Source organism: Ambystoma mexicanum, chromosome 2p, assembly GCF_040938575.1.
Source record: "Ambystoma mexicanum isolate Mex_15411 chromosome 2p, UKY_AmexF1_1, whole genome shotgun sequence".
Taxonomy (NCBI): Eukaryota; Metazoa; Chordata; class Amphibia; order Caudata; family Ambystomatidae; genus Ambystoma; species Ambystoma mexicanum.
The window spans coordinates 1114989061-1115011864 of NC_090923.1; the positions used below are offsets into that span (position 1 = coordinate 1114989061).

Genomic DNA, 22804 nt, shown 5'->3' on the forward strand with positions numbered 1-22804 from the left:
GTGTTGCGGCACTGGCTAAACACTTGGTGGACTTCCTACATTGATGGTGACTGCCAGGAGACAATGATGACAGTGGACAACAGCTTTTCCCTAGGAACCGGACAGAAGATCTAAAACCATGATGATTCGTTCTTCCTCTGAGATAATGTGAATGACAGAATGGAGAGACACTTTGAAAGACATTTTATTTCTGAGAATTGCAACCTCTGGAAAGTCTGCCGTTCTTACAATTGCTGCCGAACATGCCTCAAACCATTTGTTAAAGAACTGGACTAAGAGACTGGAGGAAGAGTCTTATAGGTGATAACAAACTAGCCTTCCAGGAGAAGTTATCTCTATTGAGTTCAATTGTATTACTTTTGCTTTATTTTTCCATGTCCCACTTTGTCTCAGTTGTCCCAACAATCATTTTAGTAATCCTGTATACTAAAACAAAGTTTGGTTTGTTTGGCCATGTTGCTCCCCTTGTATTTGCTGCCATGTCTCTTCCTTGGTATATTTTCTCACTGCTCCATCACTCGCAATGTTTTGTGTTTCTTTCGCTGTGTCGGGTCTTCTTCTCATCGTTTGCTCCTAGGGAAACCAGTATCCCAGTTCTTCAGGCCCACATGTGGCAGCATACTAGTCCTGGGTGGTAGCAGAAGTCCAGTCTGGGTGGGACAAAAACATTCACCAGATGCCTGGCCAGCTCATATTTTTTCGAGGCAGGAGTAAGTTGATATTTTCCTCTTTGTGGCTTGGGTCCTAGCTCTAATCCTCGACACCCCTTCCTTATCTACTCCTCCTTGTTAAGTTGCAACATTCTCTTTCCTGAGGATTTCTCTCTCGTGCCTTCTGTTCTCTCCTATTCACTGCCTCTCTCCTTGACCTCCTCCTGTACCTCCTTGTCACTTCACCAGGGGCTTGTACTTCCACCCCTCCTCACCTCTAGTAGCTTCCCAGGTTTTTAGTGTGCATCCTACAAACTCCTCCTCACTCTTCCTCCTTTCATCCTCTTCCAGTGCTGTCAACCTACTTTGTTTTTAGCCTTGTCCTGGGTATTTTCGTCCTTAATGCTATCCACTTCCTTCCGTTTTATGTTGCCTCCATCCATCACTGTAGGCTACTCCACCCCTGCAAAATAATCCTCCTTTACTTAGTTCTTCCTCCTGCTACCTCCCTCCTTCTGCTGGTCCAGTTTACCACCACCTCACTTTTCTTCTCCTTACTTCTGGCTACCTCGCCCCCAGCCTTTGCGTTGCTACTCCATCTCCTTCTTCTCCTCTAGCTTCCACCAACTTTCTCCAGCGCTCTGTCTCCTACCAAAATCTCCTGCACTCTACTAGCCCACAGGCTATTTAGGGACCTGACCCATGTCCATGGGGACCACCCATGCCTAGTAGTACGAAGGTGCGAGTTTTAATTGTACTGAAACTCTGATTGGTTGAATTGCTCTGCTTCCCAGGCTCTCTGCCGCTCCCATCATCCCTCCTCACCAGTGGGTACATGGCCCACACCCTTATTAATGTGAGATGCCATCTTAGATGTGCTTTTGCCAGCTGTCTGGAGTGGGTTTGCTTGCCAGAGTTCAGTAGTTCAGCTTTGCATATGGCAGTGTGCCACAGTGAAGTGAAGGGAAGTTTCCTGGTGCGGAGTCACCCACTTCGGCTGCACCCATGCAGGGTCATGCTGAATTCAGTGTTGGCTGTGTGCGTTTGGAAGCTGCCATTAGAGTGATTTAATCCCTCTGAGTGTACAGATTGATACTTTACGGCTTGACCGTGTGGATTTCTCCTTTGCAAACACGTTGATTGCTGTTTTGCTTGTTACAGTCTTGATCCCTACATCTGTGAAGGTGTGGCGATACTTTAGCGGACTATGACGCTTTTGTGAAGTAGTGGTCTCTCATTTGGCGAGAAACCAGCGAATTTGTCATCTTGTGACGCGCTTTGAAGTTTCACCATTTAAAGGCTCAGAGGTTCTTTCCTTCCTTTGCCTGTATAGAAGTTTGAATCTACCCTTTCAGCACGGTGTTGAAGAGATTAGTGGATGCTTTTTTAAAAAATTTCCCCTGAAGAATGTTCGCCCGAACTGGGCAGTGAAGAACAGAAACATGTTGGGATGGTTGTTGTTTTAGAGACACATTGAGATTTTTTTGTGTTATGTTATGTGATATCTTTTGTGTCATGCAAATAAGTGAACATTGTATTTCATGTTTTAGTAACTGTCTTTTAGTGTTTAGTACACTGTGTTAGGTGAGGGTAGTGTTTTATGTTTAAATTCAGTTCGAATTATTTGAATAAAAATTTGTTATACACATTTTTTAATCAATCATAGCAGACGGTCCATTTTTTCAGGACTAGTGATGCCGGAAAACCTTATAGAGTTCCTGTGTAAAGGGGGTTGGATGTAAGTAAAACAAGACGTGTTATCTTACTCTTTATTGTATTATACAGGGTCATGCTGTTTAACATGCATCAAGTGGTTCTCTAATTCTAGAATTCTTGTGGAAACACTTTCCGTGTCACTTGGGAAACATAATTGGTGGTCGTTTATGCTATGCACTCCTTTACCTTTGTTTCTCACAGGAGATGGGGGCCCATGACAACTCTAAGGAGCAGGATCTGAGGACAATGGGGCCACAGATTATTGGGGAGTCTAGTTATGTTTGGATTAATCTCAAAGGGACTCAGGCATATGGTGTCCCAATGTGTCAAACCCCCCTGCCAAATGGTCTAGGGACGGTGGCGTGGACCAGGGAATCCTCCCCACATTGTCCCCAAATCCAACATTGCATAGTGGGTGGTGGTACACAGCCCATTTGGCAACACCACCTTCTTACACAAGGACGACAGAGGGAACCTCCCCACATGTCCTACCCATTGTAAATGTGAGCCCTCTGCTGACTCATTCCTAGAACGTGTATTGTTTTACTGTACTACTATCTGTCGCCCTCCAGTCTGGGTTCCGAAGCAGACAGACCATGGAAATGGTACACATGGAAGTCTTTGGTCTCCTTACCACTGCCCACCATTCCAAGCTCTCCTCAATTCCTGTTTTCCTCTATCGCTTTGATACCTCTTCTGCCTTTGATACCATTGAACACCCATTCCTCAAACTTACCGCCTTCAGCATTGACTTTCATGAATTAGCCCTTGTTAGGCTCGACCCCTAGCCATACCTCAATAATGTTCTATCTCATGTAACACTGACACCTCTTCTCCTTTTCCAGTGGGTGTTCCCCATGTGTCGATTCTTGGCTCACTTTCCTTCACACACACTTGGTAAACTAATCTCTTGCTTTGGCTTCTCCTACCACTTATTTCCATATGACACACAGATCTTCTAATTCCTTTCTGTTTTCTTGGAGCTACTCTCTGACATGTTGTCCGGCTGCAATCCATCACTAGATGGTGTTTCGCTGCCTGATGCTAAACACTTTTAAGACTGACGTCCTCTAGCTCCCAAGGTTTGGAACCCTGTGGTCCTCTTTGACGGTGAACTAATGTGTTTCAGCAACGTTTTACCTCTACTGAACATACACAAGATCTGTTCACACCTCACCCTACTACTCTGCTAAAACCTCAACTTTCACTCTTTTCTTTAGCCGACTTGACTGTTGCTCTAGCATTCTCTTGGGTCTTCCTCTATACTCTTCCCTCCTTCCCCCCTCTGCAGAAAACAGAACTCTGTTAAACACACTATCCCCAACCTCATAAGCGCCGTTATGCACACCTGCTCACTGCCTCGATGTGGGATGGCTCTCCATGCATCACCAACCCCTCTTCAAGTTCTCCTTCCTTGTTGGTAAACCTGCTCGTGGTCTGCCCCCTTTCTTGCTAACTTGGTCTCTTTACTTCACACCTTGCACCATGCAATACCAAATCCTGCTCAATATGTCAGTGCCCTATCTCCTCTGCTTTATTCTGCTTCTTTGACTGCATGATCCCTACCTTTCAAACTTCCTGCCTTCTGACATTGACATTTTGCCACCGTCCGGGACTTATAGAGCACCCCTAAAAAGCACATCCTAGCCATAGAGGAGGCACCTGACACCTACCATGACATCATTCTTCCTAGTCCAAAATCTTGCCCTCCAAGACACAGGGATGTAAATAATTGCAAATAATGTATATGTAAATCATATTCCCACTTGTCTCTTACCCTTCACGCCTGGATCATTTTTTTGCTTAGTAATCATTATCTACTTTTATAATGCATTCTAAAAAAAGAGTTGCTCTAACTGCAGTTGTTCGGTGTTTGTGATAGAAGCTCTCATGTTTCTGCTCTATAAATAGGTAATAGTGTAGTGACACTGAGAAGACCCAAGTATCCTGTTGTCACAGAGTATAGACTGGCCACCTTAGCATTTCATTGTGTCCCCTGTGACTGTTTTAAAATTGATTTAGCCTGCGATTCTACAAGGCGTTCATTGATCTGTGTTTTAATTTGCTCCGCTTCAGGTTTTGCTGATATCCCATCGGGCCCAGCATGCCCATACGTGCTTCGAAGGGGCCTCCTGGGTAGCTCTCTGCTGGCGGCGCCAAAGCAGTCACCAGACCACGGTGCTTCTGCTTCTTTGGAGGGTAGCAGTGTGTGACAATGAAGCTGTGGGGCAGCACTGGGTAAGTCAGCGCATGCTGAGATAGGCCCAATCGTTTTGCTGTACAGACTCCCTGCCATCGGGTAGGGAAGGCATTGCTGGGCATGTAGCAATATCTATACGTTGCACCCTGTGACCACTCAGGGGTTGGTGTGTGGCATACTGGCATTCTGCATCCATCTTTTTCATCAGCCTCTGACAGCATGCAATGGTGAGTTATATATACAGATCCATATTGTACTCAGGTGTTCATTTGTGGGTAAAATAGCCATGCAACCATAGCAGTCAATAGCACAGGTACACACAGCCCTAGAGATAAGCTGCCTGGGAGCCATGTTTACTCCCTAAAAACAGGCAAATATACCCATAAAATAAGTAGTGAAAACCCATGAACAATATGAAGCAACCGACACATAGCACTGCCTCCTGCTTCCACCCACACAGCTCCCAGCACAGCAGGCACACACGAAGGTGCTCTAGTATTATTACTGTGTTCTCTAAAGATAACTTTAAGGCAGAAATGCATCTTTTAATATCTTTTAATATCCACAGCCCTTCCGAGGAATTCTTACTCATGAAATGGAGGGGGACAATAGATGGCGCCCCAATTCCTCTCCACCTGTGCCAGCTTGCTTCTGTGCATAACTCTGTCTCAAGCCTTGCCTGAGCTTTTTCTCAGTTCTTTCTTAACCTTTGCGTATTACCCTTTAGAATACTATGTGTTTTTTTGATGTTTGTCTTTGTCTTGTTAGTGCTCTGATGCCTCCTGGCTTGACGTCTTTGGTGCTTTATAAATAATAAAATGAATAAGAACGTCCCAAGTCTACCGAGACGGGAGAAGAAACAAGGGATGTTCGAGCTGCCTGCAGAACAACCAAAACTCCCACGCTGCAGAGTTCTGTTAATCACAGTGGAGCCACGAGAGAGAGAGAGACGCTACCCTCACCTGCACTGAAGCCTAGAACATCCGCGCTAGAGTCAAACGGAAGCAGCACATCAGCCTCCAGCGTCTATTTTGTCAATGGGATCAGCAGAGCTTGCCCGCTGTCCTACAACAAAGCCACTACGCCACCAAGGATTAAAAGGAGAAAAGATGCTGTACTTGCCCGAAGCCAGAGACCCAAAAAACAAATGTTGAACTACACCATCAGATCTCCCGGGTTCCATATCTGCATGGAAGAAGTAGGTGGGGCTAAGACCCTCTTTGAAGCCTTTCCTTGCACATAAATACGCAGGAAGAGGGGGTACAGACAGATTGGTTAGGGACAGTTGACCAATCCTCAGCAAGGGAGTCATATATAAGTAGGGGACAGGAAACATGAAGTGTGGGTGAACTGGGGGAGGACGGTGACCTAGAACCAGCAGGAGGAATGTGGGTGTGGCAGAGTTTTTGGAGCAGGCAAGGCATTGTCCTAGGAGTGTTTGTGGCTCTGTAGTGTGAGTGTGTGTGTGTGTATGCTCTGTAGTGTGAGTGTGTGTGTTTGTAATGCATGTGTGCAACAAGGACAGTGTAAGGAGTGAATTTGAGAAGACTGGTACTGAGTGAAAGGAGGATGACTGTCTAGAAGAGTGGGAGGAGGGTAGTAGTGGGAGATGGAGTATAGATGGGGTGAGGGATGTAGCAGTGGGAGTTGGAGTGTCAGGGGAGTAGGAGTGTAGTAGCGGGAGAATGAGTGTAGTAGTGGGGGTGGTAGTAGTGTGGGAGGAGTGCAGTAGGGGGAAAGAGGTAGGGGGAGGAGGGAGCAGTAGGGAAGGAAGAGGGGTAGTGTGTGAAGAGGAGTTTGTGGTGGGGAAGTGTTATAGTGGGAGAAGGAGATTAATTTAGCCGAAGGATTAAGAATAGGATGGAGAAAAGAATTAACATCGAAGAGTGGAGGTGGATGATAGGTGGAATGAATACACAAAGGACAGCAGACTGGTGGGGAGGAGTTAAGGAAGTTGAAGTAGGTAGGGAATGTGGAGGAAGGTAAGAATGAGCGTGACCAATTTAGGTGAATCAAACAGAGTAATTATCTGGCACTCTCCCTATTCCATTTGAACACTAAACAGGGCTAGAGTAGAGAGAATCAGGAAGTCCCTGAGGGAGTCTTAGATACGAATACAAAAATCGGTGTACAGATGCACTGCAATATTCAATTTAACATATTCTATAAATGTAAGAGGGTGCAGGGGAGAAGTTAACAGCCTTGGCACTAGGCTGCGTAATGACAATAAAAGAGAAGCAAGTGTCCACAGACTGTGGAAAACCTGCGTCCCCTGCACACCAAGTGTGTTTGTGTAACAAACAGTAGTTTTAGGATATTTATCTCAACTAGTTTTAGAATTAATTCAATCCCACAGTTTTATTCAAAAAGTTGTTATTAAAGGTAATCAAGGAACTGGCCACCCGGATCTACTGTCTTACAAGAGGTGCTGAGAAAAAGAGCGGGGAGATTCACCCCAGGGACACTGAGGAATTCCTCTTTATAGTACAGACCGAAAGTGAAAGCGCAACCAGCCAATAGAGGAATCGCGTGGTTATCCAACGTGGAGCGGTGCGCGGCATCTGCGGAAGGGACACACCGCCCTCATGAGCCTGCTCTGGGGTGAAAAGGGACTGTCAACCCCCCCCCACCCCCTTCAGCGCTAGTGTGGACTAGCCGTGGATCTGGTACTCAGTTAGGTCCAACGGACGATCCATGTGGAGGATTAGGCGAAGGAGACAGTGCCCAGCCACATGAGGAGTGAGAGCCCTGCATATGGATTACGAGGTGATAGAAGTTAGAAGGCTCATTCTGTACGCCACTATGCGGGTGTGTCTGCCTGAGAAGGTCCCCATCACTGGAGACGTGTGATCACCAGGGAGGTCGTCTGTGCAGACTGGTGGCTGAACCAACCCGACTATGCGCAGCAAAGCACCTCACCTGGGCAAGGAGAACCCGCCCCCAACTGGGAGAAGTGACAGACCTCCACCAAGTTGGGAGGCCGGCTCTCCCCTTCAAGACACGGAGAAGCAAGTCCACATCGAGGCATACGTTAAGGTAAGGGGAGACGGCCCTAACCTTTGGTAGCCATTACCCATAACCAGTGACTTATCACGCATTCTGGAACCAAAAACACCCGAGGACTAACAAACCATCCCCCCTACCTGCCTCGATTGAGAGGCTCCTGCCCGGAGCATGTGAACCACGCAACATCCGTCCTCGCTCAATAGGAACTCTGTGGTGTGGGACCCTCCTCACCTGTGCCACGTCCACCCGGAAGCTGCAGCGGCATTGAGGTGATTTGGGGGGCCTGCAGGCAGCGCAACAGTGGGATTGTGATGACCCGAGGGTCTCCCTCACCAACCATCCAGAGGCTTGGACCACGCCAGGGACACGAGGTCTGGACCTCATTATGTGTTGAGGGATAGAGGCCTCCCTCGAATGAAGCAAGTAGGCCTTGGATACCGTGCCCACAGGGTCTGACGCTGTCATGCCCACAGGGCAAGAAGCACAAGCTCCACTACATAAAGGGTCCAGTTGGATCCAGTCCCAGTCCTGGCCTTTGGCTCATGAGAAAGTGTGCTCTGCCCGTGCTTTTATTAATGCACTTTTATTCTGGTGCACGTGCTATTTTTTCCCCTCCAGGTTGAACGTGGCCTTAGGAGTGCATTGGGCTGCACATGCAGCATCCTCTAGGAGTGGCAGGGTGGGACCACGAGTCAGAACAAAGGGGCGTGGCTGGGACCAGGCTATTTAAGCCTGCCCCGCCTGCATGCAAGCGCTTCGTGTTAGTCTGCTTATAGCAGCGTAACGCTCACCGCCGCCTGAAGCGCATCCTTACCTGATTCCAGCAGCAACCGTGGTCGGAGCGCATCCATACCTGATTCCAGCAGCAATCGCGATCGTAGCGCATCCTTACCTGATTCCAGCAGCAACCTCAGTCAGAGCACATCCTTACCTGATTCCAGCAGTAACCGCAGTCAGAGCACCTCCTTACCTGATTCCAGCAGCACCGCAGTCGGAGCGCATCCTTACCTGATTCCAGCAGTAACGGCAGTTGGAGCGCATCCTTCCCTGATTCCGACTCCCTGACATAGACTTCCTCGGGAGTCCACTTTCGGCCAGCATCATCGCGGATCCAGGCATCCTTCACCCGCCAGCAGATCTTCGGATAAAAGCAGTCCAGTCTGACATCGCCAGGCAATCCCTGCAAGAGAAAAAGACAAAACAAGGTTAGAAAATCACTAAAGACATTACGCTAAGGTTGCGCTTAGACCAATCCTTGCGCTTAACCTTAAAACCAAACTTACCACCTATTGGGACATCGTGAACACCCTTTTCTTCCATTGGGGCTCACCTCTTGCACCGCAACTACCACTGCTGGGCCTCATATCACCTATTGGGGAGAATGAAAGACATTACTAAAGATATGGACAATAATCAAGGAAAGACATTACAAAAGGATACAGACAATAATCATTATTGAAAGGATACTTATCTCAGGAGTGGTTCAGTCACAGCCGGTATGGGCTGCTACGCACATGGACCAGTGAAGAAATTCAGTCTATTTAAAGCGCCCCTGCAGTGAGAAGCAGGATGGAGAGCTCACCATCATAATTAAACAGGTGAGACTATATGGGTCAGTGCATGCTCACCACATTCTGGGAAGAAGGCTCGAGGGGGACCACAGTCATATCACAGCATTCTCACGGCCTCTCATATTCTCGCAGGGGCAGTGCAAAGAACCAGCGCAGTCCACAACACACGATCAGGGGAAGAAGCCTGACCAAGGGAAGCCAGTTCCAGGGAGGGCTGCAACCGTGCCCCAATGTTCCCGCAGAGACCAGGTGATCATAACAGACTCCTAGAGAAGCACATTCTCTGGTGCATTGTGGACTCTACACACCCCAGCCCCCCCCCCCGACGGTATTACTCCTACTGAAGAGTGCAGCACACAATCCGAGGCAACCAGTCGTGGCGAACAGAAGGCCCACTCCACCCCAAGAGAAACGGCGCACTGAGCAAACTGCTCTGGCGCGGGTCGGGCAGAGGGGATACAGGTCTCCACGCAGGTGTAGCCCAGCACTCGGACTAGAGGACACCAGAGGGGCCACATTCTGACCCAGAGGGGCATAGGTGAACTAAGGATTTTTACTACGGGCGTTACAATCACCCACCTCTCACAAACCCTCCCTGATATAGTAGAACCACACTACTGAAGGTAATCACCACAAAGCAAGAACAAGCCTCCACGAACTGTGGAGAAGCAACGAAGGGCTGGGCTCCCAACCTTGGGGCGTGGGCCCTCCTTTGTTGTTTCGGGCAAACCCCAGCTGGATTAGACGGCGACCAACGCCCAGAGAGCGTAGAGACAATACAAAGTCCATAACTGGCCACTCGGTTCGACAAGGATTCTCGGCCTGAGTCTGTAACTCTCTCCCTCAACACACATACACCCACACTGGTGAATCCATTAAAGTTCATCGCTGACACTTCTGCCCTCATGACAAACCTGACCGTGTGAGGGTTGGACCCCCAGTTCCGGGGCGTGTGCCCTCCTCCAAGGCTTGGACCGGACAAAAGGTAGGGAAAAGAGAGTTGTATTCTAGGTAAGAAGTACTGGACACTCCACCTGTGATGATCACACCGGCAGAGAAAACCTCTAATGAGTCGTATCTGACGAGAGGGGAAAGGCATACTTAAGGAGCAGGGAATTGCGCACAAGTGCTGATAGAGAAGTGCATGGAATTAAGGCAAAACCTGGCCCTATATAGATATACTCCACTCCGCACTGATCCGGAATCCGCTCATAAATCCGCCATGGCGACCTCAGGGGCTGATGCTGCAGCCACCAAAGGAGATGTAGCAGCTTTACTCAAGGAAATCAAAAATATGAGAGCAGACATTGGGGGGAAGGTCGACAGAATCACACAGAGAATCGACAAAATTGAGGAGAGGCTAGAAGGTGTCGAAAACAACCAAACCTCACTTAGCACCCTCGAGACACAAATGGACCAGAGAATTACGATATTGAATCTTGGGAAGAGGAATTCCGTCTCAAAATGGACGATTTAGAGAATCATGAACGGCGGAACAACCTCAGACTTTTTGGCATTCCAGAAAGAGAAGGACAGTCCGAACAAGATCTGAAGAGGACGCTCCATGAAATTATGAAGCTCTTATTTGAGGATGACTCTGTCGATGAACCAAAGATTGAAAGAATACACAGGTCAGGAGGAGCTGCAGGGGGACCAAAATCCGTCCTAGTCCGGTTTCGCAGCTACGGTGACAAGGCAAGAATCTTTGAAAGAGCCAAACGTACGGGCCGGTCTCGCTTGATGCCACAAGAGTAACGATCTTCCAGGACCTCTCATCTTTAACTCTCGCTCTGAGACGGATGTGCATGTCCCTCACCAAGTGGCTAAAAGAACCAAGGAGTCCATTATAGATGGGGCTATCCATTCTCCCTTACATTCAAACTGAATGGATGGAGGGAGAGGCTAAGAACGGAGAATGATATAAAGTGTTCCATTGCTGAGATTCTGGGCAATCAGGAAAATGAACAAAGCTCAGACACAAGGAAGGAAGATGACAGGCAGTGGCGGATTCAAGGACCAAGACGTCGGCACATACCGGGGTCCAGGAAATAGAGAAGAATGAATTCCTCCCCAGGGGCGGATGCCTGAAGGCCCCAGGGAATGGTATCATAACGACCTATAACATACTGGTGCCCCTGGCATGGCTGAAAGCGGGGCGCAGTGGACCACCGGACGCTCTTCTGAGGTTCACCCCGTGGTGGGCCTATCTTGAGTATGCCTTAGAATAGGGCAAAAAGCAGTGTTCTGGGCATTGGATCCAAGAAAAGGTGGCTAAACGTTAGCTGCATGGGGAAGTAGCGCCTTAACCTCTCTGGAGAGCGATAAGGCGTTGAGGCTCCACTTCCGGAAGACTCAAGTACTAAGGGGTGCGAACAGAAGAATGTACCAGACCTTGCAGATCCGGGTAATGTATTATCCAAAGGGACATGTTTTGTGGGGAAAATGTTGGGGGTTTTTGAATTTGTGGGAATTTTAAGAGGAGTGGGGACAAAGGGGGCTCAATGTTAATTTGGTAGTCAAGAGGAAGGACCGTGAGTTATCCAGTTTCCGTTGGTGGTCTGAACTTAGCTTGGTGCCCTTGACCGAGCTGAATCAGACGCCGTTAAGGGGGGAGGGTGGAGGAGGGAGTAGCGTTGGGGGAATCGGCGAGAACGGGATCTTCTTCAAGCACAAAGCAAGCAGTAACATGTGGGCTAAACCAATAACCTGGCCACTGGGGCTTACTAAAGGGTCTGCGGGAGTACAGAGGAAAAAATGGTAGTAGAACTAGACCCGCAAAAAGTCAACCTCCTCAGTGCTGGGACACTGAATGTCAAGGGGCTGAACTCGCCAACAAAGAGGTCCCTAGTGCCAAGAGAGTTTAGGAGAATGAGGCTGGATGTGATGTTTCTCCAAGAAACCAAATATGCACTTGGAGAGGAACATAAGATTCTGAACCCGAAATTGGAGGTAGAACATTGGGGCTCCAGCTCACTGAGGAAGGTGGGGTGGGGATTTTGAGCAGGAAAGGTCTAAAACTCTGTCACCAAGGTATGGACTGCTGTGGAGGGAAGGGCCCTTGTGATAGTAGCCACCACACAGAACATAACTTTTAAACTGGCAACGCTGTACTCTCCCAATGCCGGTTAATCCTGATTCTTGCAGAAGACACTCCCAAAAATAATGCTGGAGGCCGAGGGACATGTTATATAGGGGGGGGGGGGTTAACTTCTGGCCAGTTACTAAATTGGATAGGCAGGCAGGTAACACCGAGACACGTGACCCAGTGGAGGGGAGCCGGACCCGTGTTAAGGAGATGCTAGATCTATATGGGTTACGTGACGCATGGCAGGTCTTCCACCCAGATGAGACGGGATACACCTTCTACTCAGTTGCCCATGGCACCTTCACCAGGATTGACTATTTATACATTACGGAGGCTCTGAGAAGGGTGGCCACAGGCTCGGAGATCTCTCCGATCACCTGGTCTGACCATGACATGGTCATGGTTGATCTGGTCTGGGGAGGCCTCCCACACAAGGGATCAAAGTGGAGATGTAATGAGATTCTGTGGAAGGACCACGTCTTTCGGACAGAGATGGATAGGGAAATAAGTGAATACTTCAAAGTAAACACTGGAGAGGTATCAAAGACAACAGTGTGGGAGGCAGGGAAAGTTACATGGCGGGGGATTCTGATCAAGGAATGGGCAAGTAAAACGAGAGAGAGTGAATTGATTGAGACCAGACTGAGGAAGGAGATAACCTGGTTGGACGAAGTGGCATGGACTACCTTAGAGGGCAGAGCAGAGAGGAATCTGGAGGCCAAACAAAAGAGAGAGGAGCTCCAACTACTAGAAGAAGGGCAGATAGTTTGAAAACTGCAGCTTATCAAACAAAGGTACTATGAGAAGGGGGACAGAGAGATCGGTAGCGGCCATAGAAGAGGGGGGAGACACCCAGAATACAGTGAGGTAGGGAATTCCAGAAGCATTCGCAACTTTTTATGAGACCCTTTATAAAACTGAGACTGATCATGCGAGGTTAAAGACAGATGAATACCTATAGGGTGTAGAAATGGCAAAACTATCCCCTGTTGAGGCTAATGAGCTGGATGCCCCGATAACCGCAGGAAAAATTAAAAGGGCTGTGAAACGGCTGCCGCTAGGGAAGGCCCCTGGGGAGGGCGGGTACACAGCAGGCTTCTACAAGTCCTTTCTCACGTCCCTCCTCCCCTTTATGGTGAAGTTATTTAATGATATTTTAGACAGAGGTATTGCCCCTGACTCCTTTTCGAGAGCACTAATCACTATGATCCCCAAGGATGGCAGGTATCCCAAAAAATGCGTATCATACCGCCCGATTTCCCTGCTGAACATAGATGCATAAATATACACAAGATTCCTTGCTTCAAGGCTAGAAACACACATGCCTCGCCTGATACACTCTGATCAGGTCAGTTTCATAATGGGGAGGCAGGGTGCCGACACGATGCGGAAGACACTGCACCTGATCCACGAATCAAGGAATATGACAGGTGATCCGGTCCTCCTCTCAGTGGATGCCGAGAAAGCGTTCAACAGGGTTGAATGGAGCTTTTTGGAGGCAGTACTGGGCAAAGTAAAACTGAGAACGAGATTTAGGAGAGGGGTGAAGGCAGTGTAAACGTCACCCAAGGCATCGGTAGCGGTCAATGGCGATTACTCTAGATGGTTTGACCTAGGTAGAGGAACCCGACAGGGATGCCCTTTGTCAGCGATTCTGTTCGCCCTCTCCCTAGAGCCCCTAGCCCAGAAACCTAGAGACGATCAACGGGTAGAGGGACTTAAGGTGGGAGGGAAGGAATACAAGGGGGCCCTATATGCCGACGACCTGCTGCTTCACATACGGACCCCCCTAACATCTATACCCAGAGCAATACATCTGATTGAGCAATATGGGAGCCTATCCGGCTTTAAGATCAATAGTTCCAAGTCAATCCTTTTTCCACTGCAAGAACCTGTTCAGGGTGACACAGAAAGATTCTCTCCACTGGGTCTCCTGATTGGTGGGGACACCCTTCGCTATTTGGGAATAAACGTGACACAGAATTTAGTCCGCTATACACTGCTAACTTCCCTGCTCTGCTCTCCTCTGAAGCTTTCATGCTGACTTGGAAAATTGGCAAAAAATCACAATGGCTCGGGAGATTAAACACAGTAAAGATGGTATGCTTGCTCAGATTATTGTATCCATTTCAGATGCTCCCGATCTGACTTCCAAACTCTTTCTTTGCCGAAGTGAAAAGGGCGATCCTGAGGTTTTTGTGGCAAGGGAAGAAGGCCAGAGTAGCATACAAGGTTTTAACGTTACCCAAAGATAAGGGGGGAGTGGGTCTACCGGATCTCAAGAAATACTATGAGGCAGGCCAGCTAAGAATTCTTATCCCCCATCTAAGAGGGCAGAAGGGGTTCCAATGGTAAGACCTAGACAATTTCGATTTAGCTCTGTCCACGTACGCGGAATCGCTCTGGGTCCCGAGGAATAAGTTATTACACAGAATACGAAACCACCCACTGCTAGGGACCATATGGGAGATCTGGAGGGAAGGTGTGGCCATATGGGGCATCACAACCTGGCCATCTCCTCTGAGCCACATTTGGGCACCAGGTATCCAAGAAGACATTCCCAATCACAAGAGATTTCAAACCTGGTTCGATGCAGGTCTCGAGAGAGTGGGGCAACTCTGGAGGGAGGGCAATTTTCTCACAATCGTGAAATTGGAGGAGGCTTTAGGAGTGGGCCCCCTTCCGGTCTTTCTTTTCCTCCAGCTTAAAGAAGCTCTGATAAGAGACAAATGGAGAGAGAAAGTCCAGATAGAACTTACCCTCTTTGAAGAACTCTTAAATAAGAGAACAGAACTAAATGGCCTAATCTCTGCTATGTACAAAATGTTTAGAAGCTGGGGATGGGTCGAACTATAAACATGAAGCTCAAGTGGGAACGGGACCTTGGTGAGGCATAGACTCTGACAGTATAAACTTCACACCATCAAGCTATTACACAGATGGCAATACGATTCACATAGACTGTCCAAAATGTTCCAGTCAATGAGTCCCCTATGCTGGCGTCAATGCGGTCAGAGGGTGGACTGTTGACATATGTGGTGGGGATGCCCTCGTATTAGGATATTCTGGGATAAGGTCCTGAGGTGGATCAGGGAACTCCATGCGATCCAACGCACAGCTGGACCCCTCCTCATACGGATTGGGATAGAGGACCAAGAGGAAGAATTTAGGAGAACTACAGGAGTGGCAGTCCCACTCTTGTTGACAGCTCAGGCTTGCCTGGTAATGAGTTGTAAGGAAAGCAGCCAAAGTACCCGCAAAGAAAGAATGGTTATGTGTGGCCACCAATATTTGTATGATGGAAAAAATTACTGCAGCCCTCCATGAGAAATCCATTCAGTATGAAATGTTATGGGGCGATTTGGTGAACAAATAGGTGTCTAACACCTGAGAGACCGTAATGTATACCGAACATTGATTCGTGCCTGGGTGGCTATCTGACCACATTCAAAGAAGCTACTTTGCTTTACGAGGATAACTTACCTGAGGAGGTCCATATTGCATTCCAGACTGTGCTCCAACTCTGTGGCCAAAACCATTGACTAATGACAAATGTGGAGAAAGGCTCACAAGCCAAGACATTGAGAGCAATCGAATACCTTTATTTCTCCAGCATGGGGTCTGGCATGGATTCACATGCTCATGAATATTCCCCGTCGTCAGGCTGGGAATCCTCGGTAAAGAAAAAATCAGTATCAGTTTCGTTTCTGATCTGTTTTTCGTAGTAGTAACCAATCACTGATCTCTGCGTCATACTGACCACAGCCAATGACTGCCCTCTACCTAAGTCCCGCCTCTGGCAGCCATCTTCAGATTTTTACCGCACGTTCAAGTGTTGGGATCCTCGTGCTATTGCTCTCGAGCGTTAGTGCTATTATTTCACGTTTTTTCTCAACAAACTTCTATTTTTCGGTCAACAGAGCCTCAAGCTCCACCGTTTCTTCATCCGATCAACGGGGACCCGTGTCGGATTCGTCTACGCCCCTCAAGGGTGAAGATTTCATCGCGCCACGCTTTTGGAGGACTCCAGAAGTTTCTCAGGCCCATCTCGGACATGGCCCAGGAAAAGGGAAGCTCGACGCCCGGAAAGCTGTTCAGGGTCTGCCCTGGATGCCAGCTTCAGAATGTCTTTAAGGAGGACGAACACTCCCTTTGTCTTTACTGCCTACATGAGGACAAGACGCACGTGGAGAAGGACTGTGCGTTTTGCGAAAATATGTCGGAGCGGACCATGAAGGACCGCCATCAACGTCTCGCCAACTGGCTGGAAGGGAAGAGCCCGTCAGGCGAGAAGAAGAAGAAGAAGTCCGAGCGGTCTTCTAAGACCTTTGAGGACGCCCCGGCGACTGGGGTCCAACACAAGGCCAAGCACCGCGAGTCCCCTGGCACCGGGAGCGCCGAACGGTCGGACTCTACGGGCGCCAGGCAGGGCGCATCCTCCCCGGCGCCATCAGCCACGAGCCAACGCTCTGGCTCGGGTAAGAGGAAGGCCGAGCACCCGGCGAAGCTCCTGGAGAGACCCCGGTCAAGCTCGAAGGACCCATCGGAGGGGGAGCGATGCAGTGACCCTCCCCCCAAGGAGAAGGCAGTGAGCGCACCTAAGGTGGTGAAAGCCTTAATCCATCCGGCCAAGGCCTCTATCGAGACAGTCGCAGCGGCCCTGGCTCAGCCTGTGGAGGCTACACCAGTGGTGGCGACCTCGGGGCTCAGAGTCTCCCTGCCACTGCGGAGGGAGTCCTCTTTTATGCCCATCGACAGGACCCCCGTGAAACCTCCAACGGAGAAGAAAAAGGGGGGGCAGGAGGTCGTCGTGGATTCGGCCTCAACCTCTGAGGAAGAGCTGATCGAAGTCTTAAGCCACGGCGTTGGCGTGGAAGAAGACCAGCCCGTCGGGAGGGACCCCGAAGTAGGAGACGACAATAACGTCGAGGGTGCCGACGGGGCCCCTGACCGCCCGTCGGACTCCCCTCAACCAGTGCCGCAAGACAACTCGGCGGCCATTTTGTTGGCTATACAGTCCTTATGCTCGGAGATAAGGACGAGACTGCCGTTACCACCAGCGGAGGAACCGCTCCCGACGGGGACCCGGAGCCAGGCCCTTCTGGGAGCCCTCCCCCTAAGAGAAGAAGGATTCATCCTCCACATCCTTTTCAGCCATCGCGCCCTGTTCAGCCCTCCTCCCCGTCCACGACTCGTGGGGATGATCCGGGGACTGACACGGCCGCGACGGGTACGGATGACGAGGTTTACGACGAGGATCTGCCGTCGTCACCTCCCACCCGGGCTTCCCCGCCCGACGAGATTGGATCGTTTCACTCCATGATCGCCAGGGCATCTGAGCTTTTCCAGCTCTGCCCGGAAGAGAAGAAGAAGGAAGGTTTCCTTTATCAACGGCGCGAGGCCAAGAGGAAGACGGTCCTCTTTGTACCTCTACTGGACGATATTTGGGATGAGGGCCTCGCCCTCCTCAAGAACCCATCCACGACGCCGGCTAGAAGGGATCGGTACGAGAAGAAGTACCGGGTCCCGGACGCGGCCCCCTTGTGCCTTCGGGCACAGCCGACCCCGGACTCGGTCGTCTCCTCGGCCGGCGGCCAGGAAGAAAGTGGGGTGGGGGGGCGCGGCCTCTACGTCGACCTCCCCGCCGGACGGCGAGGGAAAGAAATTAGGTACGATGGGACGCAGAGTCATCTCGTCTGCAGCGACGACGATTAAGGCGGCCAACACCTTGGCTATCGTAGCCCGCTACGACAGGGAGTTGTGGTACAAACTGGCCCCCCTGCTGGACCTCCTACCGGACGACAAGAGGGCGGAAGCCCTAGAGATCTTGCAGGAAGGAGAGGTGGCGTCGGACCACGCAATTACGATTGCGACGGACATCGCTGACACTGGATTTCGCCAGTTGGGCAACGGCGTGTGCCTTAGGCGGCGTGGATGGCTCAAGGCTACTGACTTCCGTCAGGACGTGCAGACAGAGTCTTGGACATGCCGTTCGACGGAAACAACCTGTTTGGGAAAACAGTGGACGATTCCCTTCAAGCCATCAAGGCAGACACGGAGACGGCCCGGGCTCTTGGGGTTCTCCAGCAACGGCGGCCGCCCTTTCGGAGCGGCGGAGGCAAACAGGGTGCCTCCAAAGGTTCCGGCGGCGGATTTTCCACCTACCGTCAAGCGGCCCGTTCGTCGTCGCAGGAAGCTTACAGGGGATGAGGCAAGTCGGGCGGACCCCCCCGTCGTCGCCAAGGAGGACAAGGCGGCAAAGCCTCGTCGAAGCAGGACTGAACTGGCTGTGGGGTCTGGCCCCCACCGAAGCACCCCGGTGGGAGGCCTGCTGGCGAGCTTCGTCAGCATGTGGGAGTCCATCTCCACCGACCGATGGGTGCTGGACGCCCTAGCTCAGGGTCACGCGCTCGAGTTTCTAAAGAGGTGCCCGCGCATCCCCCCTGTGGCCAGGAAAGAACGTCACGTCCCTGAACTTCTCTTGGAGGTAAAGGTGCCCGCGCGTCCCACCTGTGGCCAGGAAAGAACATCACGTCCCTCAACTTCTCTTGGAGGTAAAGGCGATGCTCAAGAAGGGCACCATCGAGCTCGTCCCAAAGAGGCTTCGGGGCTCCGGAGTTTACTCAAGATACTTCCTCGTGAAGAAGAAGACGGGAGGATGGCGTCCCATCCTGGACCTACGACGGCTGAACAAATTCATCAAGGCACAGAAGTTCCGGATGGTCACCCTCCAACACGTCCTGGGTCAGCTGGAGGAGGGCGATTTCCTGTCGTCGTTGGATTTGGAGGATGCCTACTTCCATATTCCCATCCTAAAGGGACACCGAAAGTTTCTCAGGTTCGTGGTCCAAGGGCGTCACTACCAGTTCAGAGCCCTTCCCTTCGGAATGAGGTCGGCACCCAGGGTGTTCACCAAGTGCCTTGCACCGGTGGCGGCGCAGCTGCGCCGAGAGGGGATCCACGTCTACCCCTACCTGGACGACTGGCTCATCCGAGCGAAGACGAAGGAGCTCGCCGTGGAGCACACGGCAAGGACCGTCCAACTTCTCACGGACCTGGGATTCTCCATAAACTACGCCAAGTCCCACCTGGTGCCCGCGCAAGACGTGCTGTTTCTGGGAGCGAAGCTCGACACAGTGTCGCTTCTGGCCTCTCCGTCGGAGGAAAGGACGAGGGCCATCTTGGGCAAGGTGCAGCGGATGCTGGTCGCGGACGCGGCCAGAGTGAGGTCCATCAAGTCCCTCCTCGGAATGATGTCTTTTTGCATTTACCTCATCCGCCTGTGCAGGCTCCGGATGCGCCCGTTGCAGGAGTTCCTGGACGCGCGCTGGATCCAGACGACGGGCAGCTTCGAGGAGAGGATCACACTCGACGAGAGTTTCCGACGAGCGATCCGGTGGTGGGGCACCCGCGCGCATCTAACGGCGGGCATGGACTTCCAGACCCCCGGCCACCAGGAGACAGTGACCACGGAGGCCTCCCTGGAAGGGTGGAGAGCGCACACCGGAAATCTGCACGCGAGAGGCCTTTGGCTCCCGACGGAGAAGTCCCTCCATATCAACGTCCTGGAGCTCCGTGCAGTGTTTTGGGCCCTCAGGTCCTTTCTTCCATCCCTCAAGGGCAAGGTGGTGAGGATCTTCACCGACAACACCACCACCATGTTCTACATCAGGAAAGAGGGCGGAACCAGGTCCCCAGCCCTGTCCATGGAGGCGCAGGATCTGTGGCATTGGGCCGTCACCCAAGGGATGTTTCTGGTGCCGTTTCATCTGGCAGGGATAGAAAACACCATCGCCGACTCACTCAGCAGGGAGCTGCGCTCGTGCCACAAGTGGGAACTACGACAGGATCTAGTGGACCGCCTCTTCCGACGGTGGGGCACACCCCAGATCGATCTGTTCGCGACGGCGACGAACTCCAAGTGCCGGAGGTTCGCCAGCAGGTTTCCCCAGCCGAGGAGCATGGGCGATGCTTTCTCGTTCCCCTGGGAGGGCCTGTTTCTATACGCGTTCCCTCCATTGCCATTGCTGATCCGGCTCATCAACCAGCTCAAGAGGTCATGGTGCAGGATGATCCACGTCGCACCTGCGTGGCCGAGGCAGATATGGTTCCCGGACCTTCTGGACTTGTCAGCGTCCCCGTAAATCAAGCTGCCAGTGGACGCGGATCTTCTCTCCAGGGAAGGAGGCACCATCCTCCATCACGACCCGAAGTCGCTGAGCTTGCAGGCCTGGCTCCTGCAGCGTTAGAGTTTGGAGGATACGACATACCGGCCGACTGCAGAGAGGTTCTTGCAAAGGCCAGGGCGTCCTCAACTCTTAAATGCTACGGACACAAATGGAAGAGGTTCTCTGTCTGGTGCCACGCACAGAAGATTAACCCTCTACGGATTACGGCTCCCCAAGTACTGCCATACCTACTGACGCTGGCCAAAGCTGGACTGGCGCACGCGTCCATCAAGATTCATCTTGCTGCGATCTCCCGATACACCAGAACCACGGGGCGGACGTCTTTGTGGTCTCATCGTCTGGTGAAAGAGTTCATGAAGGGATTGTTCAGATCGTTCCCACCGGTGAAGGCTCCCGCCCCGGCGTGGGAGCTCAACGTGGTGCTGACCAAGCTCATGGGACCTCCGTTTGAGCCTCTGCACTCGGCTCCGTTGAAGTTCTTGTCATGGAAAACAGCGTTTCTTGTGGCCATCACCTCCGCACGACGGGTGGGAGAGATCCAGACCCTTTCCTGCAAGGCCCCGTACTTGACTTTTCACGACACGAGGGTAGTGCTCAGGACGCACCCCTCCTTCATGCCCAAGGTGCCGTCGGACTTCCACCTCAACGAACCCTTGGTGTTGCCTGTTTTCTTCCCGTCGCCTTCATCGCCGGCTGAAAGGACTTTGCACTTGCTGGATGTGGCTAGAGCGCTGAAGTTCTACGTGGACCGCACGAAGTGTTTTCGGAAGACGTCACAACTCTTTGTGAACTTTGGACCTGTCAATCAGGGGAAGGCTCTCTCGAAGGCTTCCATTTCCAGATGGCTCTCCGGCTGTATCATGTACTGTCATCGGTTGGCAAACCGACCGCTGCTTGGCCGTCCGAGAGCCCATTCCACCAGAGCGATCGCAGCTACCACGGCGTTCCTATCTGGTGTGCCCTTGCTGGACATCTGCAGGGCTGCTACGTGGAGGTCGACGCACACCTTCATGAAATTCTACTGCGTCGATAGGGATTCCAGGGAGGAGTCCAGGGTCGGCCAAGCAGTGCTGCGCAACCTGTTCGCCTAAGGTGAGCCTGGTGAGGAGGTAAGAATTGCTTAATGTTGAGTTTGATGTAATGCTTAATGTTGAGCCTTTGCCACCTCGAGTGGTTGTGCATGTGTGTACTGCTATGTATTCTTTATTCATGAGCATGTGAATCCATGCCAGACCCCATGCTGGAGAAGGAACAAGTTACTTACCTGTAACTGTTGTTCTCCAGCATGGGTCTGGCATGGATTCACATGTGAACCCTCCCGCCTACCCCTCTGCGGCTCTTCACTTGGTCATACTGCCACTTCACGTGCTACCAAATCTGAAGATGGCTGCCAGAGGCGGGGCTTAGGCAGAGGGCAGTCATTGGCTGTGGTCAGTATGACGCAGAGATCAGTGATTGGTTACTACTACGAAAGACAGATCAGAAACAAAACTGATACTGATTTTTTCTTTACCGAGGATTCCCAGCCTGACGACGGGGAATATTCATGAGCATGTGAATCCATGCCAGACCCATGCTGGAGAACAACAGTTACATGTAAGTAACTTGTTCCTTGCTGAAGAACACTCCATTCTGTGGGAGGAGAGGAAGGTTCTTGTTTAACGCTCAACAAGGGGTTGTTGGGGAGTGAGACATGAGGGGGAAATGTGATACTCATGATATACCCCAAACAATGCCTCTCTTTGTTGTGTATGTTTTTGAAAACTTTAATAGAACCAAATAAAAAATGTTTTAATCAAAACTGCAAATTCTTCAAAATCTGATCAGCGACATTTGTACAATACATGTGGTTCACAGAAAAATCTCTGCTCTACGCGTTTCAGAACAACCATTCCTTCCTCAGGCGCATACATTCCCACTTTATGTCCTTCCTAAACCTTCACAGTGATCTATAATTTCAGGTAAAGAGTAAAGAATTCAACTCATTTAGTTTAGGTTATTCATATTATCAAACATGCTACTATTTTCACAGACCTAATTTAGAATTAATGATGGTTCATGATAGACACAGTCTGTGAAAATAGTAGCATGTATGATCATATGAACATCCTATACTAAATGAGTTCTATTCTTTACTCTTTACCTGAAGGGGGAAATTATGCTCCCGAGGAAGGTGCGGTTGTCCCAAAACGCCTAGAGCAGAGATTTTTCTGTGAACCACATATATTTTATAAATATTGATGATCAGATTTTGAATAATTGGCATGGTTCCACGTCATTTCATCGCAGGATGGTTTTTTTGCAGGCTTTTTTGCTGCAGATTTTTTAATGAAAAAAACTCATTGAATTCCCCCCAATCACCTCATCCCCTTCCATTTTTTATATAT

General features: G+C 50.6%; 1 protein-coding gene across 2 annotated transcripts in view; it reads left to right on the forward strand.

The window, feature by feature from the left end:
- Positions 1-22804, forward strand: part of LOC138567171 (early endosome antigen 1-like) — a 1584277-nt gene that overhangs the window by 1476464 nt on the left and 85009 nt on the right. For both annotated transcript variants that reach the window (XM_069645141.1, XM_069645140.1), the window contains one exon: positions 4443-4604. In XM_069645141.1, the coding sequence (XP_069501242.1) occupies positions 4443-4579 (137 nt within the window). In that variant the 3' untranslated portion in view covers positions 4580-4604. The remainder of the gene's footprint in view (positions 1-4442; positions 4605-22804) is intronic.